This window comes from Lithobates pipiens, unplaced genomic scaffold (genome assembly GCF_037356315.1).
Source record: "Lithobates pipiens isolate NorthernLeopardFrog02 unplaced genomic scaffold, aLitPip1_a1.2 Scaffold_8, whole genome shotgun sequence".
NCBI classification, from domain to species: Eukaryota; Metazoa; Chordata; class Amphibia; order Anura; family Ranidae; genus Lithobates; species Lithobates pipiens.
In genome coordinates this window covers 308,858,534-308,883,017 of record NW_027507903.1, presented here as the reverse complement: position 1 = coordinate 308,883,017, position 24,484 = coordinate 308,858,534, and the positions used below count along the sequence as shown (strand labels likewise).

The 24,484-nt window shown below is 40.8% G+C and overlaps 1 protein-coding gene across 4 annotated transcripts in view; it reads left to right on the top strand.

Moving 5' to 3' along the window:
• The window catches only part of CSNK1A1 (casein kinase 1 alpha 1), a 56,568-nt gene that overhangs the window by 18,098 nt on the left and 13,986 nt on the right, over positions 1 to 24,484 (top strand). For 3 of the 4 annotated variants that reach the window (XM_077472716.1, XM_077472714.1, XM_077472715.1), the window contains exons 2-6: positions 4,109 to 4,215; positions 9,601 to 9,727; positions 12,622 to 12,720; positions 21,370 to 21,453; positions 23,312 to 23,451. In XM_077472716.1, coding sequence (XP_077328842.1) covers positions 4,109 to 4,215; positions 9,601 to 9,727; positions 12,622 to 12,720; positions 21,370 to 21,453; positions 23,312 to 23,451 — 557 coding nt within the window. The remainder of the gene's footprint in view (positions 1 to 4,108; positions 4,216 to 9,600; positions 9,728 to 12,621; positions 12,721 to 21,369; positions 21,454 to 23,311; positions 23,452 to 24,484) is intronic. The other variant, XM_077472717.1, reaches the window with a different exon arrangement.

Genomic DNA, 24,484 nt, shown 5'->3' with positions numbered 1-24,484 from the left:
AAATTGCCGAAAAGGGCATTTTCGGCCGATATGTTTCGGCGGCCGAAATTTCGGTGCATCCCTACTTACTATTTGGTGGCACACTCTTCACATAGGGTGACTGATGGCGGTTTCTATTAGGAATCTTCAAAGCTCCTAGCTAGTTACAATCACTGGTGGACTTCTACAAGAACGTTATACTTCTATATTTGATAGACTGATTTATGGAATTACAATTTTTAGCGCAATCCTAATTTCTCTTATGCTATATTGTGAATTGTCATACAGGAGACTTGCTTATGTTTTGTCTAGTTTTTAATTCCCTATAGTACAGTTTCATTATCCTGGAATTATTGCTTTTGCTCCAGTGTGCCTGGAAGTAATGTGTAGCACAGTTGATGTACGGGGTTGCCTCTGTGTGTTTACGTTTGTATGTGGAGGTGCAGCAGGCTCAAATTATTTTTTGAGGGGGGCAGCTTAGAGCTAATGGCAAGTACATGCACTTGTTTCACATCCAGGGAAAGTGACATTCTAGGTAGGGAAGATCGGCAAAAGAATGTGGGGTAGGGGGTTGTGCTCCACCTCGAGTCAGATCAAGTCTTACCTGTAGGTCTAAGTGGTTTGTAATGGTTTACAACCACTTTAAAAGACAAACCGGGGAGACCTCATATTATAAAACCCCTTTCACACTTGAGGTGTTTTCAGGTGCTTTAGAGCTAAAAATAGCGCCTGTAAAGCACCTGAAAAATGCCTCGTTTACAGTCCCAGTGAGAGAGCCTGAGTGCTTTCACACTGGGTTTCTGCGCTGGCCGGGTTTTTAAAGTCCTACAAGCCCCATCTTTGGGGCGCTGTAGGAGCGGTGTATACACTACTTCTACAGCGCCCCTGCCCATTGAAATCAATGGGCAGCACAGCCCTGAAGTGCTTCAGCAGTGGGCATTTTTAACCCTTTATTCATCTAGTGTAGGTTAAAAGCTGCTCTAAAATTATTTCAAAAGCACCGCTAACGCGGCCGTGCTGTCAGTGTGAAAGGGCACTAGCCTGTCCCTTCTGAGTGTGTAAAAATTTATATATATATATATATATATATATATATATATATATATATATATATATATATATATATATATATATATATATATATATATATATATATATATATATATATATATATATATATATATTATTATAATCGGGTTTAGGAGTGTGTGTCTAGAAATGTTTGACCAACATCAGTGCCTGACCTCACAAAATTTGCTTCTGGAAGAATGAACGAGAAGGCCTGGCTTGCAGTCTCCACTCTAAATCTTCCCAAAGGTGTTCTATCGGGTTGATGTCAGGACTCTGTGCAGGCAAGTCAAGATTCTCCACCCCAAACTCACTCATCAGTGTCTATGGGCCTTGACAGGAAGGGGCCATCCCCAAATTATTCCCACATGGGAGCATGAAATTGTTCAAAATGTCTTGGTATGCCAACCCCCTGAAGTGTTTCTAAACCCAGTAATATGAAAATATTTCCACCCATAGCTCTTAAAGGTAAATTTTTTAAAATTGTGTTTTTAGTGTAAATATGATCTGAGGTCTTTTTGACCCCAGATCTAATATTAAAGGGGTCCTGTCATGCTTTTTTCTATTACAAGGGATGTTTACGTTCCTTGTAATAGGAAAAAAGTGACACCAGTTTGGCCCGGTCATGCCAAATTCACATGCAGAAGCAAACGCATACGTGAGTAGCGCCCGCATATTAAAATTGTGTTCAAACCACACATAAGGTATCACAGCTATCGTTGGAGTGGGAACAATTCTAGCTTTAGACCTCCTCTGACTGACAACATGCAACCTGTAGAATTTTTTTTTTTTTTCTTTTTTCATACCGTCGCCTATGGAGATTTTTAAGGATAATTTTGTTTTGTCGTCATTCCACAAGTGAGCACAATTTTCACATGTTGGGTATCAATTTGCTCGGCGTAACATCTTTCACAGTATAAAAAAAATTGGGCTAACTTTACTGTTTTTTTAATTCAAAAAATTGTGTTTGTAAGACAGCTGCGCAAATGCGGTGTGACAAAGTATTGCAACAACCGCCATTTTATTCTCTAGGATTTTAGAACCCCCAAACATTATACATTTTATTTTTCTAAGTATTTTCTAACAAAATGATTTTGACTTGTAAACAACAAGTCTGAAAAATAGGCCTGGTCCTTAAGCGGTATGAGGAACTGCAGTCTGCTAACATAATTTTGTAATAAAAACATGTTTGCCATTCTGACACTTCCCATATACTGTGATTCTGTACTTGCCAAATATGATGCAGAAATCTCCCTCCTCTGAGTCTGGCTGCATTCATTTTAACTGCTGGAGCTGCTGCCTGTTCATGTCCTGGTTTTACCAAGTCACAGAGGCACCCAAGCTCTGAAGCCTTACAGCTCTCATTGACCCACTTATGACTCATTCCCCCTCCCTTGCTGACAAACTTGAGTGCGCTGTGCCTATCATAAGCCTAGGCTTTTTTCCAGGCAAGAAACAGTGGGCTGTATAAGGTATTTACTGTTCTACTATCCAAAGTTACAAGGGCAGAAGATTTAATAGATGGAAAGAGTGAAGGTCCACTTTAAAAGTTCCCTTCACTGGTGCTAAGGGGCTAAGCCCAACCCCTGAAAAACAACCCAACACCATAACAACCCCCCCCCCAATGATTTGGACCAGTGCACAAAGCAAGATCCATAAAGACATGGATGAGCGACTTTGGGGGTGGAGGAACTTGACTGATCTGCACAGAGACCTGATCTCAACCTGATAGAAGACCTTTGGGATGAATTGGAGCAGAGATTGTGAGCCAGGCCTTCACATCCAACCTCTGTGCCTGACCTCACATAGATACACTCCTAAACCTTGTGGACAGCCTTCCCAGAAGATTTGAAGCTGTTATGGCGACAAAGGGTGGTCCAACTCAATATTGACCCCCTACAGACTTAGACTGGGATGCCATTCAAGGTCGTGTGTGTGTGTGTGTAAGGGCAGGCGTTGTAATACTTTTAACAATATAGCTTGTGTGTGTATATACCATAATATGACCTCCCACCATAACCCATTGAGCCATGGACTCAAGTAGACCTCTGAAGGTATGCTGTGGTGTCTGCAACCAAGCTGTAATTGGCAGATCCTCCGTGGATTCGATTTCCCTCAGATGCTCGACTGGTTTGAGATCTGGAGATTTTGGAGGCAAAATCAACATCTCAAACTCACAGAATTAATCAGTCCAGGCCACCATCTTCCATTGCTTTGTGGTCCAGTTCTGATGCATGTGCTTTATTTTGGCTGTGGACACAGCCCAGCATGGGCACCCTGTCCAGTTCGCAGCTACATGACTCCATACGCAACAAACTGCAATACAATGCGCTTTCTGACACCTTTCTATCAGAAGCAGGGCTAACTTGTAAAGCAATTTAAACTACACTGTCACTTCTATTTGATTGGAGTGCACGTGCCAGCCTTCCCTTCCCATGTGCGCCAATGAACCTTGGCAGCCAATGACCCTGTTGCTGGTTCACTGGATTTTCTTCCTTGAACTAAATTTGCTAGGGCCTTCAAGACCGCAGCTATTCTGGTATATTCCCAGTCTGCAGTGGTTGAGTTGTTCTGACCCAGTATAATCTGGCCCGTGGCAGAGCAGCTCAAATCCTTACTTTTGCCCATTTAAAAAAAAAATGGCTGCTTCAAGAACATGATCACTTTCTGCCTTATATACCCCACCTGCTTTTACATGACATTGGAAAATAGGTGATCAGTGTTCTTTCACCTGCCATTGGTTGTAATGTTTTGAGTGATCGGTGAATATGGATATTTACAGTTTGTAAAGGTTGCTTGTTGGGCATATCTGTAAGTAAACCTTTAACTATACTAACTCAACCCTGTGGCTGTTCTGAGGGCCTGCACTCAGTATCTGCATCATTTTAGGGTTTGCAGAGATCTGATAGTAAAGGCTCATTTTACAATTGTGGTAAAATAGTTGAGCTCTCCAGCTCTAGTCTAACTTTTGAAAGTTTACCAGAAGTATGCACCAAGTCGAGCTTTGTTTAAAAATACAAAAGTCAAATAACGACACTAACCATGGTTTCTTGTTTTGCAGGAAGTTGCTGTAAAACTTGAGTCACAGAAAGCACGTCACCCACAGTTGTTGTATGAAAGTAAACTATATAAGATTTTGCAAGGAGGAGTTGGCATCCCACACATCCGGTAGGTCATCTTTTTAAAGCTTTGTCCTGTTTTAAATGTTTTGTTTGGCTACACCCACATTAAAAATCAAAAGTTAATGTCAAATCTCTAGTCACTACTTTGATGCATAGTGCTCTAATATGTACTGTACGTTAAGCTATTCAGTGCCAATGGGATAGGAATAGATTGGAATTCGTTTTTTATTTGCAATGGTTCTTCAGGCTTTGTCTGAAAAAGTCTTTAATAAAATATTCTGTTACAGGTCGTTTTAGGATTTTACAACCAAATAAACCCAAGACAATGCATCCAACAGTGTGTGTGTGACTTTTTTTTTTTCTTAGTTTTTGGGCCTACTACAGTTCATTTAAGCAATAGTTATTGTAAATAAAATCTATGAAAACATAAATTTCTATAAATGAAATTCATGTCATAGGTTATTGGTATTTACTATTTGTCTTGATTGCAGAAAACATTTTAATCCCCACTAGCCATCTAAATATTTTACAGAAAGATTAGAGAATACATAGATTTCTTTGTTACAGAAACGTTTAATATACAATAAAAAAAATCAACTTTTTGTTTTTAAGATTTTGCAAATACGTTTTTTTTTTCTCCTTCACTTATGTGCGCCGAGAGGTGGCACTGACAGGTGGCACCGCCGATAGTGTAACTGTGTGGAACTGCTCTCTGCAGAGCAGTGGTTTGTTAAAGAGAGAGGAGCTAACAAATTCAGCGTGATGCCGGAGGTGGGCTGGACACGGCAGCTATCCAGCCAATGATTGGGCTGTTTAAGAAAGGGACAGGGCCACTTACACATAGTGGCCTGCCCAGATTCCATCCCATTGGCTGGTGTTGGATATCTGGGTCCTGCCCACCCTGACATTTCAACTCAATTTTGAGTCTCGCGCTCTCTCTATGAACCTCATGCCATGTCAGCAGCTGCTGCCCCGCCTTCTTCCTGCTCCATCCCCACTACCGCCGCCAATCACATTATCAGACAGTGCTCTGTGTCTGGAGGGCCTGGGAGGTGCCGCCAAGACCCCACAGCCCACCCTGTAGCAGAGGCACCTGTCACTGACAAAAGTCCAGGTCAGGGCACAATTTCTAGTCTAGCCTGGCAGTAAAGGAGAGAGCTGCAACACTAAACCAGGAAATGGCAGTATTGCCTGGCTTTTCTATTGCGCAGACATGCCTCTCTTGGCGTGGTTGTAATCCCTTTAAATGTACCCAGTGAAGTGACTGGACTCAGGTGTTGGATCGATGAAACGCATCCTCCTTGTGTTGTACCTGTTTATCTTCAGTATTCTCTTTTCTACAACTGTTTAACGGGCAGAATTTTTTTTTTTTTTTAAGCAAGCATGCTTTTGGATGCGATCGACTGTGTTGGGGTGACATTACTCCTCCGCAGCATGCTGTCAAGACTGCTGTCATTGTGGGCAGGCGAGGAGTTGCCAGGTCTTCTGATGAATATATTTGCGCACTGTACATAGTGACAGCTACTGCCAGTGGATGCTGCTGGTAGAGACATTGCTCCACGTTGTGTGCATGCAATGTTTGCAATACGGAACTTTGACACTTGCGACATTGTACACAAACATATGGTGGTATTTTGATTACCTCTGCGTTTTTTTTTTTGTTTGTTTGTTTCCGCTATAAACACAGCCAATTTTGAAAAACAATATCTTTTTTTTCACTTTTTATTTTTTTTTCCCCCTCTTGTACAGATCAGACACTTGGCTATTGACATTAAGGCCCCTTTCACACATGCGGATGGTATGTCCGTATTTCATCCATCCGTTTGCGGATGAAATACGGGCCATACATTCATCCCTATGGGATAGCGGGTGTCTGCGGATGAGCATCCGCAGACACCCGCTATTGTCCGCCTCCGCAAATGTCCGATTCTGCAGACAGAGGAAAATCCTATTTTTCTGTCCGTCTGCAGAGCGGATCGGATGAACACGGACACACGGTCCGTGCTCATCCGATCCCCATAGAGGAGAGCTGACAGGGCGGTCCCCGCACAGTGTGCGGAGACCGCCCTGTCCGCAGCCGGCTCAGTGGGGACAACGGAGCGATCCCCGCTGAGCGAGCGGATCATCACGGGGCGGATCAGTAAAGATCCGCCCCGTGATGATCCGCTCGCTCAGCGGGGATCACTCTGTTGTCCCCGCTGAGCCGGCTGCGGACAGGGCGGTCTCTTTACTGATCCGCCCCGTGTGAAAGAGGCCTTAAACAGCGTTCTGAGCCACTGATTACTGTATAAATGCCACTGGCAGGGAAAGGGGTTGTGTTTCTAACTGGGGGGAGTGGACTGACCGTGGGAACAGCGGATCTTTCTACTTAACTGACAGAATGAGGATCTGTTTACATTGACCGATCTCCGTTCTGGCTCTCTGAGAAGTAGGGGTGCAACGGATCAAAAAAACTCACGGATTATATCGTTCCTCGGATCAGAGTCATGAATCAGATAATTTTTCGGATCGGCAAAAAAGACAAATCTTGTTGCACCCACCCGAGTTTTAGATTTCAGTTATTTTCAACACAAAATGGAGCTTATATGCTTAAATACAGTATTTGTAAATCCAACAGACTGTTTAGACGGTAAATTTTAAAAGCAGCAGTAAACCTGCTGACCTTACATGGTTGCTAATTTGACAGAACACTTCCGCTTTTCACAATAAGGCTAGGTTCACATTGCTGCGATGCGGGAACGCCGCGAATCCGCGGCGTTTTCCCGCATCGCATACCTCCCGCCGGCAGTTCACACTGCCCTATGCGGACGGCTGGGGGTGTCAATGTTATGTTAATGACACCCCCAGATCCGTCGGCATATCGCAGTGCGATCTGCCGACTCGCACAGGAATCGGATCGCATGGTGTGAACCCCCATGCGATCCGATTCCGTTGCGGACCCAAAAAAGGGTCCCGTGCGAGTTTGCTGCGGGACCAGCCATACTATCTGTATGGCTGAACTCGCAGCGCTACGGAGATCGGATGTGATTTGCTGTGCGAATCACATCTGGTTCTCCCCCCCCCGCAGCGGTGTGAACCCAGCCTAAATGTGAAAATCGGAGGTGTTCTGTCACATTAGCAACCATGTAAGGTCAGCAGGTTTACTGCTGCTTTTAAAATTTACCGTCTAAACAGTCTGTCGGATTTACAAATACTGTATTTAAGCATATAAGCTCCATTTTTGTGTTGAAAATAATTGTGAAATCTAAAACTCCAGTGGGTGTAACAAGATGTCCGCTTGCCCCCTTCTCACTCTATCATTATTTTGCAGGTGTGTGGGGTGTAGCAAGATGGTGGTGATGAAACGTCACTTCCTGATGAGACAACGGCCGCTGTTGGGTGTTCCAAGATGGCTGCTGCTCTGGAGCTAGGCCGAAGCCGCGGCCCTTCCAAAGCCACACAATCAGCGGAGCGCATGGTGTGCCGATCCGAACAGGGTGACCCGTTCAGATCACGGATCGGTGACGATCCGTTGCACCCCTACTGAGAAGCGAATTGCGGCCGCTGGCCATGCACCTACGTGATTTGTGCAGCTGTGCCAACCTGCCGTAATATAATGGTGGCTGGTCACTGGTCAGCAAGCGGTTAAAGATTGAATTGATCAATATCAATTTAACATGCAATACACAAAGGACATGAGGGGTGAGGGGAGACTAAGGAGGTAAAGGATGCAATCATAGTAGCAACAATTAAATATAACTGCTCCTTGCATCCATTTTTTATTTTATTTTTTTCAGAATACAATTTACATTTTATATATAGGACATGTAACAAAAACACCTAGTTGGAGAAGACAGGCACTCTTTCACCGGATTGGAAGATCTCAAGACGTGCTCACAACTGTGTGTGCTTACAGCATTACCCCCCTAAGCAGTACATAAGTCAAGTCGTAGAAAAACGTATACAGTGTGGTGGTTGGGTCTCTAGGTTATAATATATTAGAGCTGCACGATTCTGGCTAAAATGAGAATCGCTAATTTTATTTATTTTTTTCTTGAAGGAAGCTCACGATTCTCTTGGCACAACATTTCACATTTAAAACAAAAAAAATTGGGCTAACTTGGTGGTTTAGTTTTTATTTAATTGAAGTGCATTTTTTTTTTCCCCAAAAAATTGTTTGAAAGACTGCTGGGCAAATACAGAGACCTAAAATATTGCAGAAATTGACTTTTTTAATTCCTAGAATCTCTGCTAAAATATGTTTTGGGGGTTCCAAGTAATTTTCTAGCCAAAAATATTGATTTTTAACTTGAGAAAGTGTCAGAAAAAGATTTAGACTTTAAGTGGTTAAAGTTCCTGCCTTTACACTTGTTAAAAACTTGGCAGACTGTCTGGATTTTCTTTACATCAAGTTTAGCCCTTTGATCTAAGAAGGAAGAGTCAGTTACAATGTTTAATGTTAAAAACTTGGCAGGCTGCCCAGATGTTTTCTTTTGACAGCTGAGTAAGCAGATAAGTCTCTCCACTTGTTATATGAAAGTATCGGCAATAGAGATCATCTGCAGCTCTATAATACATCAGAGCCTAGGACCATGTTTTGTTTGGCCTGCAAGATGAAATGTTTGCATATTTGTTTGCATTACTTTTACGCTGGTAACAGTTTCTAAAGGATAAAAAAAATTATACTTTTACTGAGTGATGGTAAAGTTTGAATTACGAAAGTTTGCACCACTTTTTTTCCCAGAGAATTTGAAGCAGGTTTCCCGGGTCTCTACCACTTTTGGTCAATGCAGCCGCTTTTTATGGAGCATATTGTACATGCGCTTAGGCTCCTTTTTTGTTTTTATAAGCATAGGAAAAATACTAAAAATGCTTGATGCACCTATGCGCTGTTTAGGCACGTCAATTGTCTTTTCTGTCCAAAAGCTCCTATCAAAACGCACTTGTGATGGATTTATTTATTTTTAAGCCTGTAGACGCCCAAATGTGCACTGGCACACAGGCCAACATACAGGTGCATGTCAGACTTTTACTCCAGAGGCATTTTATTAAAATGTGATAAAAATAAACAATTGTTTTTCCCTTTTTATATCCACCCTGCTACTAATAGGTTAACCTGCCCAATGTTATATGGCAATTTTGCCTGCTTATTTTCTGTGCTGCAAAATTCCTTCAACCTGCTAGATGCTCATAGTAGTGCTTTCCATACTTGTATACAACACTAAACACATTTGTAAAATATTAACACATCACATGGCATATAGTGGACCATACTGAAACATCAGTTTTTTTTTTTTTTTTCTCTTTAACGTTGGATGCCAGGAAAGTACTCTACATGTAGAAAGTATTCTAAATTTAGGCCCTCTTTTTCCACATCACACAGTGGGATATGTCAACTGTTCATTCATTTTGTATTTTGCCACACATGCTTAATATGTTTGTTTACATTTAGGTGGTATGGACAAGAAAAAGATTACAACGTTCTAGTCATGGATCTGCTTGGGCCAAGTCTCGAAGATCTGTTCAACTTTTGTTCGCGCAGGTTCACAATGAAAACTGTGCTTATGTTAGCAGACCAGGTAATTTTATCTGTTTTAGAGTTGGAAGATATGCTAAAACCTTCAGCTCCCAAGGTGTATAAAATCTGAGTAGAATGAGTATGTGTATAATAAGCAGAAGAGGCTGGAAGAGGGCTGCAGCTGACATTTCAATAGACGTGTAACTGTAATATTATGCACAAAAGCCCTATCCTCAACCACAGGAACACAATTAAAATATTTGCTAATCATCAAGTTTAGCTGCAAGATGTGCTTATAGTGGTTGCAACTCGTCATTCTATGGAAAATGGGTGCCAATAGGGACTGCCATTGTACTCTATTGCATGGGCTGTATTTACCCTAGTACATATAGGTCTCTATGCTCAGGACTGAATATAGATACTGTGCTAATAACCGACTGCTAAAGATAGGGTTTTGAAGGGCAGTTATTCCTGAGGCTGTGGGGAGGGATCATTGGAAAGAATGCTGCACTCAGTAATGTAAACATGTTATAAGCTGCTTTGTTTTTGCTTTTAGACCCCTTTCAGCCTGAGGCAGTTTTCAGGCGTTTTTATTGCTGGAAACTGCATCCCTTTCTCTGCAATGGGTGCTTTGACACCCGGCGGTGCGCTTGCGGGACGTTAGAAATAGTCCTGCAAGCAGCATTTTTGCGGATGTTTGGGAGCGCTGTATGGACATTGCATGTGATCTGCACAGCAGTGTGGCGTGAATCACCTGCGATGTCTGACATTGCACAAGTGTGAACTGTCACTAAAAGATTTCCCAACCCCTCCAGCGCCCCCCCCCTTCATCTTATAAAATCTAACACACCTTTCACACTAAAGGTGCTATTTTTAGCCCAAAAGCACATGAAAAACACCCTAAAGTGCCCTCAAAACGGCTCCCCTGCAGTCTGAAAGCCTGAGTGCTTTCACACCGAGGCGATGCGCTGGCAGGACGTTAAAAAAAAAAAAAGTCCTTCAAGGAGCATCTTTGGAGTGGTGTATACCGCTCCTCCACCACTCCTGCCTATTAAAATGAATGGGCACCTGCAATGTGATTTGGCAGCGGCGCTTCACGGGCACATTTAACCCCTTCCTTGGCCGCTAGCTGGATTATAATTGTATGTAAGCATCGAGTGTCAGAAAAGATTAAGGCCTCTTTCACACTGATGTCCCGTTCAGGCCCGCCTGTCAGTTTTTCAGGCGGACCTGAACGGGTGCTCCATAGAGGTCTATGGAGCGTCGGATGTCAGCGGTGACATGTCCGCTGACATCCGACCCGCTCCGATCCGAAAAAGTGTAACGGAGGAAAAAGCTATTTTTCCATCCGTCTGCGGATCGGATGACGACGGGCACTGCGGTCCGTCGTCATCCGATCTCCCATAGGGGAGAGCGGCGCTGTGACAGGTCTCAGCTTTGATCTATTTTTAGTCTTTTTTTTTTTTTTTTTTTTTTCTCCAGAGCAGAATTCAGTTTTTTTTTACTCAGTGTAGCGTGTTTTTTTTTGTTTTTTTAACAAAGAGTATTGCCGTATTTATCGGCGTATAACACGCTGCACTTGCCCCCCTAAAAATCAGGGGGAAATCGCATGTGTGTTTTATACAGATTCCTGCTCACTCTGAGTGGAGACGGGATGAGCGCTGCTGGATTACACACAGCCACAATCTCCTGTGTACCCGGTGCTCAGTCACACAGTCCAGCCTCCTGGCGTGGCATCAGATCACTGTTCTGTCTATCATAGGATGCGGGACTGTGTGACTGCTGTATTGGCAATGGTGAGACTGCAGATGGGCACTGATTAGGCTGCATTTATGGACTGACCCTCATTTTGCGTCAAAGTTCTTTATTTAAATTTTTTTTTTTTTCCTGAAACTTCCCTCTTAAAACTTAAGGTGCGTGTTTTACACCGATAAATGCAGTATATTATTTCCCCTGAAAAATTTATACTTTTAATTGCAGTGTGAATATTGAGCGACATAAAAATTGTAACAACCATTTTATTCTCCCAAGGCATCTGCTTAAAACATGTTTGTGGGTTGTAAGTAATTTTCTAGCAGAAAAAAATGCTGATTTTTTACACGTAGGAGAGAAATGTCAGAATTGGCCTGAACTGGAAACGGTTTAAGTGGAACTATGACAAAATTAAGACGTGCTGTCTGCAATAGTACATCAATGTCTCAGATCTTCCCCAAAGATGATCTCCTTTAAAAGAGTAAGTACTTGCCTCTCCATTGAACAGAAATCTTGAGAAACACACTCCCAAGTGTTCATCTCCTGCATTCTCCGCTGTGCTTGGTGCTTCCTCTTGCTGATCTCCATCCAGTATTTACAATGAAGTGACCAGTTCAGCTAGAGACACAGGAGAAGAATGCTATCCGTATTGGTGTATATGCTGATTTCCAGGCAAGATTTTTCTCAATGGGGTGTAATCCAGTAGCACAGGTAGCTGGAGAGGCAAGTATTGTTGTTTTACAGGGATGTCTTTAAAGCGGTAGTAAACACTGGTCACTTGTACCTACAGGTAAGCTTATAATAAAACTTACCTGTAGGTACAATGAGTATCTCCTAAACGTGTACTGTCCAGGAGATATTGCTATTTCTACAGCCAGTGACGTCACTGGTGCATGTTCACTGAGCTCTGAATTGAGGGCACACTGAATGCGCAGTCGGTACTGAGCGTTGTGCCATGGCTCATGTGAGAGTGGCGACTTTGCTGCTCAGCCATTCGAATAGCTGGAGTCTGCGAACCCGTAAGGAAGACTGGGTAAATGTGTTAGCCCTTTCAGAAGTAGCTGGTGGGATACCTTTTTACAGGTAAGCCTGTCATAATGTGCTAGTATGCTGTTCTTTTAATTGTGCCTCATTTCATTATGGTTTTTGTATGTTAATTTTCTGCACTTTGATTTTTTTTTTTTTTTTTATGTGTATATTTAGATGATCAGTAGAATTGAATATGTACACACAAAGAATTTTATACACAGAGACATTAAACCAGACAACTTTCTAATGGGCATCGGACGCCACTGTAATAAGGTTAGTATAATTTGTGAGCCCTGACTTTTTTTTTTTTTTTCTTTGTACAAGTACAGCTCATTTTCTGCCTGCTTTGTTTGTCTAGTGATGTACAAAACGTTGTCTTGTATCTTTAACATAGGACCTGCCTTGTTAGGGAGTCTCCTGCATGTCTTCATACTTTGTAACTGTATATGCTTACATGTTGGAGTATCCTTCTCAAGATTTGCTAAAATTACAATTAGTTTGCTTAGTTAAAAAAACAAAAAACTGATGGTACACAGACACTACAAATAAAGCCACACACATTCACATATAAAGCATGTTGCTGCTTAACTTTCCTCCCCATTTTTGGTATTTCTTTGTTCTGCATAGATTGAGGGGCCTTTCGAACGCTATTTATTTATTTTATTTTTTTTATAATTTCTTCTGGATTTATCCACTCAAGCAATTTTCTTTGTGGTGGTGTCCATCTGTGCATGATACTGGTGTCCACCATAGAGAAAATTTGTCTGATTACTTAGTGAGCATTAATCACCAGGCTCATGAATACCATTCCATGACAGCATATTAGCATCTGTTAATTTTTTACTTTACCAAACTGGTGTGGGAGAAGTGGTCTTTTTATGTTAATGTACAAGTTCTTGGGGTGGGGCGGGCAGAAAGAGGGCCCTGTTCACACAAAAAATGCAGATTTCTACTTTTTTTTTTTTCCAATAGGACAGCCACACATAATTGGGTTGAAAATAATTTTGAAGACATGTCTTAATGTCTAAATAGAGATTTGTTATAAATTATTTTACTGCTACACTGTATACTTTTTAAATGGACCTTTTCTAAAACTTATACTGCTGCTTTAGTTCATAGGAGATTGTTAGCTTTGCATGGTCTTTACATTTTCTTTATCTCCAGCGTTACATTTACTGAGCTAACATAACGTGCTTCCTTGACAGTGTCAATATGTATTAAGCGGGCAGACAGGCAGCAATTGGCAAATCAATAAGCATGCCGTGCATAATTAGATTTTAAACTGGGCACTATTATAATGAACAATTGTATACATTATTTTTTTATGGAAGCAAGATTGCCAATTGTGTAATTTTTTTTTTTATTTTTTTTATTTTTTTATTTTTTTTGTAGCTAATGTTTACCTTTGTTTGCCTGTATGAATGCCAACTTGAGACCAGACATGAACTGGGTTCTAACAGAGGTGCTTCAGCCACCCTTAACATACCCCAATATTTCTTGGCTTTTCTGTCCTTTTATTTTATTTTTATTTTGTGTGTGAAATATACTCTAAATGACAACTATCTTGAAAAATACTCATTTCCATTAGACAATTGTTTATCTATAATTAGTATTAAGGTGCACTTACACCAGGCTTTTCCTGTAGCAACAGTCCAAAGGCCATAGTTCCATTCTCACCTGTTATATCCCTCAACTATTCAGTGTGTGGCATGTGAGTTTTATATTATGTAGACTTTAAGTTATTGAAAAACTGGGATCTGGTCCACCAAATCAATCATGTGCATAGTTTTGTTCAGAAAATCAAATTAAAATTTTAGGTGCAGGCTCATGAAAAATACTACATAATAAGGTCAAATGTACCTGGACCTTTCACATTTCTGTGCATGCAGTAATGCACAGGTATAACCTACAATATTGCATGCAGTTTCACATGCTTGTGTACTTAATGTTCCTTCTGCTCTTTATAGCACTCAGTGCATAGAGGACTGAGTTTTCATGGTGTGGCCGTATGGGGGAGGGGGGGAGAAGTGCACCACTACTGTGGGTTTGAACATTTTGACCATAACTTTCATATTTAAATGGGATCTTTAGAGGATAACTACCTTTGTTAAAAAAAAGAAAAGTTTAATCATTGTCCCCTTATCCACCGAGTTCTGCCCACATGGAAAAACACACGCCTTCCTCCTTGATCCGACAGGCTTTGCTGTGTATGGTCCTGCGTGACGCCACACAGCCTTTCCAGTGACAACTCTCTCCTAGTGTGCATACAGCCCATAGCCCCATTACTTCCTAAGGGTTAGCTGTACTTTGCTGGACCCCAGAAGGCCATCATGAATACAGCTTTCCCATCGAAACTGACAGGGCTGCAGCATGCATGCACTTTGAAACACCCTGGGGAAACTTTTGCTGGAATGGCTTGTGGTACCAGGCAGGACAACACGGTGAAGATCACTGGGTTTAAGAGTAAAGTGTCCAGGTAGGTAGCATTCAGGGGTGTGGGGGAATTTTAAAAAGGTATAGTTATTTTAATAATGCACATGTCCTTGGACTAGCGTATAATATATTCTAGTAGGTATTTTGTTTGAGATTGTCCACTTATGTACAAGGGTTTACTCTGGGGTTACTGCATAGGAGCGCTCCACTTACATTTTCTGATCCAAACCCTTTTTGAATGAAAAAAAAAAATATATATATATATATATATATATATATATATATATATATATATTATTAAAATTGATATCTCTATCCAAAGCAGTTGATGTAACTGCCAAATATGAAAGCTTGGTAAAAGGGCAGATTTTTTTAAGTTTTTGTCTAATGGTGGTGGTTATTTTTATGATGGTTGTCCTTTTTTAATTCTGATACAATATGTGAAATGGTATTTTTTCCCTTTCCCTTTGACTATTCTTGATCAAATGGTGTCTTCTGTCATTTTAAAAAAAACACCTGTGCACACCTCTAATAGAACTATCTAACCGCTGACCGCATAGGTTGTCGGCAGTTGACTTTGATCCTGCTTGTGCTCCCAGTGCTTAAATTTCTCCACTTCTGGGTTGTGAAGAATAAAGCCGGCCATAGATGGTGCGAATTTTCTTTCCTGCAACTGTGGGCTGCAGGAAAACAAAACGCTTGATTCCCCAATGAACACAGTAAGTGTTGGTTTAGAAATCCCTCCCATTGAGCTATTGTGTTCTCCTGGCTGGGGGAACCATCCTGGCCAGGAGAACACACGGATTATGTAGTCTCTGGAAATGATTGCTTGAGAAATCTGACAGACTGGTTGCCCATACATGTTCGAAGCTCTGCCGATCCGTGTTGAACAGTCTATTGCCGGCTTAGGCCTTTGCCCATTCTAGCATGTAATACCTGGGGTCTTATCGACCTATCACCAGGATAGATTTTTGTCCTGCCAGGGCATATATATATGCAAATTGCAACTCTTACAAAATTGTTTGTCTAATGGAAGAGCAGAAGGATGATTGAAAGGTACCTGCTGACGGCTTTTGTGGTCTGCACATAGTTTGTAATGTTAAAGCTGAAATCTAGGAGTGGGAGGAACCAATACCTTTTTGCAGTCATGATTAACTCCTCGTCTTGCCTAAGGGATAGAGTTGCACGATTCTGGGGAAAAAATGAAAATTGCGACCCCCCCCCCTCCTCTTAGAACAAAGATCATGATTTTCACAACATATCTTTCTTTAAAAAAAATTGGGCTTTAATGTTTCATTTTTAATTCATTAAAGTGTTTTTGTTTAGTTTTTTTGCCCAAAAAAAAAAAAAAATTGCATTTGACCGCTGTGCAAATACTGTGACATAAATTATTGCACCATTTTTTTTTTCTCTAGAGTCTTGGGGGGGGGGGGGGGTGAGATGCAGTATATTAAAAAATATTTGGGGCTCTAAGTAATTTTCTAGCAAAAAATGATTTTAACTTGAAACTGCCAGAAAAAGGTTTAGTCTTTAAGTGGTTAAACTTCCCTCATTTTACAGACCAAAGTTTATTCCTTTGATCTAAAAAACAAAACTACAATGTTTATAGCTGGCTCAGTGGCTAAGGAATGTTGTGAAACTTGGCAGACTGGCTTTTTTTTTTTTTTTTTTTTTTGATTTCTGTCCCCTGGAGCAGAGAACTCTGCAAAGAATTAGGAAAATGCTTTAATATCGGCAAGGGGGGGGGGGGATAGTGATCTCGATTTTTAACTATTAATCGTGCAGCTCTACTAGGGGATTATGAATAAGGTTATATACTTGCCTTTTAGTCTGTCCTTTTTTGGCCGGTTCCCTGAAAAGCCTTTTCCTTTTGCTGCCCAACCAATTGCAACTCTTGACATCCTGTCCAATGTATTAGACTCCGAAGGCTCGCTCACAACTCGAGATTGTCTGTCAGACATTGGAGGAGAGTGTTTGATGCAGGCTGAATGAGGAATAAGCCAAGTCTATTGCTGCCTTCATTATTCCATAGGCAAAATGAGCAGTTAACCCTCACTGCAAAGGTGTTTTTTTTTTTTCTTGCCTAGAGTTCAGTTTTTTAATGTGTTGGAGCACATTTTTACTTTTAATAAGTCACACACTTCTAATTTTCTAAACCCGTAAGTATAGACCCTAAAGTGATTGTAAACAATCGCCTTGTAAAACAACCCATTCAGGTTAAAATAGAAATGAAAGGCAAAACATTTTTGTACAAATATAAAAAAAATACCTTTTTTATTTTTTATAAGTCACCCCCCTGTTCTCAGCTGCATAAGAGCTGGGGAAGGAGAAGCAGCCATACACTTAGCTTCTCAGTGAAATGGTTGTGCAGCGGGGCATGTCAGGACAAGTTTTGATCATTGGAGAGTACACTGAGTTTCCAGCTTTTAAAGAACTGAGGCTGGACGCTTCAGTGAAACTTTTTTGTTAGACGTATTCTGAATATTGCCTATGCTATGGGACTTCTGAAAAGTGAAAAACTGAATGCTCAAGCATATTTAGTCTTGTAAATATGCAAAACGCAGACCTATTGCTCTTGGTTTTTGCAGTCTGTCAGGACATTACTTCTACGACCTCCAAGTGGATATTTTTTAAATCTTGGAGGTGATATACAAAAACTTTTAAACCCCAGCCTTTTCCAACTTTTTATTTTATATATGTACTCTTAAGATACCCCCAACTTCCCTGCTCTTTTCAAAGCTTGAAAAGTGTCTGCAATGTCAGTTAAACTGGAACATTGGTTTAACATTGTTCCAAATAGCTACTTGCAATTGTGAAACCAGCCAAGTGTTTTTCTGCAGTGGCTTTTTTGTTCATTGAATATTTAGTCTTTAATTATAACTGTGCAGGCTTACTTGAAGGATTTGGACTTGCACGCAAAAAAAACTGATGGTTACGGCCTTGTCAATGGGCTCATTTCTCGCACATTGAAACCGGGAGACACTAAAACTTGTTTGGTAAAGGAGTTAAAAATTATTTGCTTATCACTTCAGTTATTCAACCATGGTAAAGGAGAAGTGTGGGAATCAAAACAAACCTTCAAAAACTCCTCTATGGTTGCAGCATCGTTGTGATGCTGCAGCTGTCCCCTGCTGGCTCTAAGCCTGAGAGCTTCACTATCACATGGTTGCTGATCACTAAGTTCTCTGCTCTGAGCAGAGAGGAGACTGTTCATCACTGCTTTCTGCTCTGCCCCTCCAGTGCTTACTGGAGAGCTGGGTGGAGTTACCTGGATTGGGGTCTCGGCAATGTGCCTTAAGGCTGAGCCAGCTGCTAATAAGGCATCTGGTTGGACCCCAATGTTGGTATCCTTTTCAGAGCCTGAAGCAGCTGTGGTGTCAGCCGACCACTTTCAGAGGAGTGCAAAAGTAGGTGCACTCCTGTGATCTAAAAGTATGGCCTAAAATAGGTTTGGCCATACTTCTCTTTTTAAATGCAAATTCATGTTTATTTTATGTGCACAGATTGGGTGTACAAAGAACAAAAATTTTGGTATTTACGTAATTGAAGTAAATATTTACAGTTTTATTGTGTGAAGACTCAGTGTGTGACGTCAAGCTGATTGTCAGATTTTAGCTAGTTGGTCCCCGTTCACACTGGTGCCATGCAGGAAACCCTGTGATATTTTCTGTGCAGGTTCCCGCATCGCACTTGAATTGCACACTGATTCACACTGACATCTGCGAACCATTGAGGGGTGTCAGTGTAAAGTGTATGACACCCTCAAACCAGATTGCAGTGTGAACTATGAAATGATAAAAGAATCAGATCGCATAGGTGTCAACACCCATGCAATCCAATTCCAAAAAAGGGCACTGCACAGTTTTGATGCGTTTTCAGCCCTATGGTCTGTATGTCTGAATTCGCATCGCAGAGACATCACTTTGATGTGCACAGCAGTGCGAATTAAATGCGAGGTCTGTGATCGCACAAATGTGAACTGGGCCTTAAGCCTAGTACACACTAAACTGTCAGGCAGCATCGCCCATTCAATAGAAACTGGCCAACATTTGCCAGTGTGCACTGTAGTCGGTCTCACAGAAGCCGGCCACTTGGCTGGCTTCTGCCGAAGGGGCATGGCCAAAACTCTGCCAATAGCCTCCCGATCAGCACTCTCAGTGGCAGAGTGTGCTGACCGGAGTGTTCTGGCAGGGATGGCACCCTGTCAGAACACAGAACAGCAGGGGAGATCACATAGTACAGTGGCTCCTCCTGTATGTAATTAAGTCTGCACAATTGTTTGACCGAATATTCAGGTTAAGATATAGCTAGAGATGTCTATATATCTGTCTCCACATACAATCGTTCGCTATTTTGACCGGGGCTGTCCCATTTTTAGACTGCTCAGCCAGTGAAAGATACTGCTGAACTGTTTCTTGCTTGAATGTAAAATTGGTAATTTCCTAAATCGATGAGATACCATTTTTAAAATTCTCCCCAGAGATGCCTTTCTGAAGAATGCAAGGGTTTAGAAAATTGGAAGTGTGCAACGGCAGCATATTGAAGTGCTGGATTTGTATTTCTGGGACAGCCATACACTGGTAAATGGATCCACCCACGCTGCTCTTTGGCACTAAGCTTAAAGGAAATCTGTAGTACCAGAATATGGAGGTTTCTATTTATAACCAACCCCTCATTGTTAAATCCTAGTTAACTGGCTAAAATTTATTTAAATAGCTTTAATGTTTTGTAAGGCACCGAGTGGGAGGAAGTTTGCAGATCTCTTCTAACTTCACTCTAGTGTTGTGATCTGCGTGCTCATTCCAGATCAATGTACTTGAAGAAAACTAAACCCAACAATGTACAGGTGGTGCCTGGGTTACAAACGTCCTACTTAAAAATCACTTCCAAACGGAGGGAGACAACAGGAAGTGAGGAAATCTACCCCTAGGAAGGGAAATTCACTCCTGTAAGTTCTGGGGGAAAAGCTGTCTCTGCTGAAGTGTTATCACCAATCCTTTCCACAACACCCCAAAATTTTCAAAATCCAGTTGTCATTGGGACAGAAATTGAAGTGAACTCTTCTGAACCAGGGGCAAAACAAATGATACAGGGGTGTTAACCCTGCCCTATGCTATCCAAAAAATGTAAACCTTTTTTTTGGCTGGAGATGTACCTGCTCCAACTTACAAATTCAACTGAAGAACAAACTTACAGAGTTTTTGTAACCTGGGGACTGCCTGTAACTGATTTCCAAAAGAAAGCTTAATAATGAGCAAAAACAATCATTAAATCCCTATTCAAGCAAACATGCCGATGTTTTCTTCAGTAATTTTTTTATTTTATTTGCAGTCTGCATACTAGGGCATGAGCAGTGTATGCTACATTCAAGGCATTCCTCTGGTTATAATTATCAGATGGCTGCTGTCCTAGCTGGTCGTGTGTAGTACTGTGGCAACTGCAGATCTAAATAGAGGCCAAGACTGCACCTTCCCCACAGGATAGGTGAGTAGGAGGGTTTAGTTCTGCCATAAAGGATCCAAAGATGGCAAAGCAGCTAGCATTAGATATCCGGCAGTTGCAGCCTCCATATTTTGACAGCTCGGGTTTCCCTTTAAGTTCTTTCAGCGTGGAGTCTTATTTAATTTTTTTTTAATTACCCAATGTTTGTATTTACCCTGATCTTTCCCTGACATTTTCTCCCCACTCCTTCATTTAGCCCTCATTATTGCATTTTTTTTTTTTTTTTTTTTTTTTTTCCGTCAAAGACCAATACCCCAGATTGTTGTGTTCTTGAAAATTTTTAATCTCAACCGAAATGTGGATCCAATTTTTTTTTTTTCTTCTCACTTTCATGTATAAATTTAGTGTAATATATTTGGGTTATAAGGCAAGTTACATTCCCACTAAACAGCCTTTTAACGTTACTATTTTAGGGAATGTAATTGGCAGGACTTCCTGGTAATCTTGTTCCAGTTATCAGACATTTTTTCTTTATATTGATCAGAATTTCTGCTCCTCTAGCAACAAAGCCCTGCATGCTTACTGTACTCTTTCAGGTGACAAAATGCCTTACACCTCTTCCTTACTGAAGATTTTCTAATAAATCATTTGGATGGATGATTGAGGAAGGGCATTTTGGGAAATGAAGAAATCTTCACCTACTTAACTTCCATAATGGATGAGCCCTTTGTTCATTTGCTATAGAAGGCGTAGGTGTGTTCTAGTCCTTATATCATCATTTGGGTATTTCCATTTGGTAACCAGCAAGTGGACAGTGTCATGACCTTTTAATGACCTCTTCTTAAATTTAACATTTTACTATAAATCCATTTTGAATTTGAAACTAAAATTAAGTGACCCTTAGCTGCCAGGTGGAAAGAGGATGGCATTTGACTCCCCTGTTTTATTTTATTTTTTTATCGCCTCGGTGTTGCCTGTCTGCGCCGGCCATTGTTGCATTGTAAGCAATACTGTTTGATGCACTGCCACCCTCTATTGTCTGTTCAGTGTTTCGAATCTCCAGTGGGGAAGAGGAAAAGAAGCATGACTGTTAGTACTTCTCAGGACCCATCTTTCTCAGGATTAAACCAGGTCTGAAAACTCTCTCCTATTCCAACTTCCACCCCAAATTCATGTGCTTTTCTTATCCTTGGTTTTCCCTTCTCCTTATTTTAACCAAACAATCTAGGCCTTGCACAAGCACCTCTTATGTTGGCATTATTCAGACATACTTGGCAAACATGTAACATTACTAAGAAATTTTCTTGGCCTTTTCTTTACTCAGTGCTGAATGTTTGCGTGCCTTTTTGATTTCCATTGGTTTTGCTTTTTTTGTGCTACTAGCATGCTTCTGAGATGAGGAAACTGTAAACCGTTTTACATCCTTATTAGGCCTCTTTTCACCATGTGCTTTGGATCCTTGTGCCAGTATCTTAGCCTCTCTGGCACAGTTGCGTTTGTTGTAATGTGTGATCTTATTGAATGTTTTTGTGTTAATTCACAACTAATTATTTGAATAGGTTTTAGCTGCATATCTCAGCAAAACGTTTACTGTGTGTGTGTATATAGACAAATACACCTGTCAGCAGTGTTTTTCATGTGCCCATCATTTCAGTAGTTTGGACTAGGTGAACATTCTGTGTTGAAGTATTGTAATGTGGATTTCAAGCCTGAAAGTTGACATGCAATGGCCAGTTAATACATTTAGTACTTAACCCAGTTAGAATGTTATGTCATTGAAATAATTTTAATTGAGAAGGGGGGGAAACAGTCCTTCATTGTTTTGACAGTTGATTTATGGCCAATTTTTTTTAATTTTTTTCCATGGTGTTTGGCTGTTGCAACATTGTGTATATAGTGGCAAAATGTAAATTCAGTGTAGTTATACCTTTTGAAACCCAGTGGATGTGTTGATGTACATATTTTCATATCCAACCAATGAAGAATTGTGTGTGAATATAGAGCAAGATTTTAGGTTATATAATGTGGTGTTTAAAAGGTCCTACTGCTGTGGTGCTGTGTATGTATTAAGATAGTAGTGCTTGTAGCTCAATACTGAGGCCAGCCCTTGGTAATCTCACACTTAAACCTTGGATAGAAGAAGGCCAGGCTGCACGGTTTTATCCTTTTTGTTGGTTCATGTCCTTGGCAGCTTTCAGGAAATATCTGTGGTCAGATGCTATTTTTTCATTAGAAAATTGTGTTGTGTGGTTTTATTTTTATTTTTTTTCCCCCCTTATGTTGCTTTGGTGAGAATGCAGTATAAGCTCGGTCATTGCATGTCTGTGCATGTTCCTGATAAGTTGGCACAAATCTAGAGTTTAAGAACTTGAGGCATTGGGCATTGTGAAGGGAGTTGCTGCCTTTTGTCTAGCTGAAGAACTTCTTTCAAGTATACCTTTTTATTTACCATTTATTTAATTTGCATGCATAAGCGAGCATTCTTGCCTAGTCTTTGTAGTTAAGTAGGCCGCATGGTTAAAAACACTATCATATTTATTAAGGAAAATAGGTGCTAGTTCCTGCTATCTTGGCTCCTCGAAGACAGCCAGTTTCAATGAAAATGGTATTTGTAAATGATTGGCGATTTCTAAATTTAACACTTAAAATGTACCATGCATGGACATATTGGACATTTCAGTGATGCCTACATGTCTGCATGCCTGACCATACATTTTGGTGACAGTGTCATAAGCCAAGTGTTTAGTGTAGCTTTAATTATTACTGCCCTTTTCAATTTTAATTTTATGTAATATATTAGTCACTAACCAGCTGAATGTAAAGCTTTAAATCTCGCCTTCCAATGACTTTGAAAAATCAGATGGCAATATATGTATATAATGGACAGTTGTTGTGTTGTGATTAGAGCATGCTCTAATTTTCAAAGATTTTGATTTGTACCATTGATCCATGCTTTAACATTTTTTTATTTTTATTTTTTCTTGACAAGTTATTCCTTATAGACTTTGGTTTGGCCAAAAAGTACAGAGACAACAGAACAAGGCAACACATACCATACAGAGAAGACAAAAACTTGACTGGCACAGCCCGCTACGCTAGTATCAATGCCCACTTAGGAATTGAGCAGAGGTAATGATCTCAGTTGAGTAGTCCAGAATTTGTGTTTCGAGAATTCGATAGAAAAATCACTTTTACATTTTTGAATTTTTCTTTTTGTGGTTAAAGTGTAATTTCACCTTTTTACAGTAAATCTGTAAGGTGACCTTACGCTGGTACCGCGCCCATCACCCCCCCCCCCCCCCAAACCGGTCCCGCTGTACTGGAGCCCTGTGATCCTGCTCTGTCAGGGACTGGAAAGCCGCTTCACGAGAATTTGAAATGGTCCTGGCTTTCTCTTCTGTCCTTGCAGTGCTGACAGGACAGGCTAGACTGATTCTGATTGTTCAGCGCGGTCCATGTGATGATGCTGATGTTAGAATGATTCATGTACTCGCCGAGAGGTAAAGAATGGAGATTAAGCCACAGGGATTTCAAATTCCCCTGACCGGTAAAGCATCATTCTGGTCCTTGACAAAGGGTCATGGGACTACAGTACAACGGGACAGGAAGTTCAGTGTAAGGTCACCTTGCAGATTTTCTATAAAGGGTAACTTGCACTTAAACATGATTGTTTTGTGGCACTGGTTTTTTAGGTTCCCAACTAAATTGTGAGCCCCTTTCATTCAGTCTATTATTATTTTTCCTGTGTACTCTGTACAGTGCTACATTGGCATGGGAAATAACCTGTTTTTGTCCAGAACTAAAGATTTTTTTTTTTTTTTTTTTTATGTAATCATGTTAGATGTTAAGAGAGTGTAAGTCATTTGTAATTTTGCCATTGCTGTAATTAATATTTTTTTAATGCCAGGAACTATAGCTATACTTTTAGCACCACAGCTTTAATATACTGAAGCCACACTGTCCATCCTGGCTGTGTACTGGATTTTGGAGAGCAGAAAGTCTCACGGAGAAGGCTTATCAGGAAGTGGAGGTTTTCATGCTTTTCCAATATCGGTGTGTGATGGTTTTCAAAAGTTCTGATTAACTGAAGTCTAACATTTGACATACCATGAATCTAATTGGACTACTCATGTTTGACTTCAGTGCTGTGTATCTGAGAAAC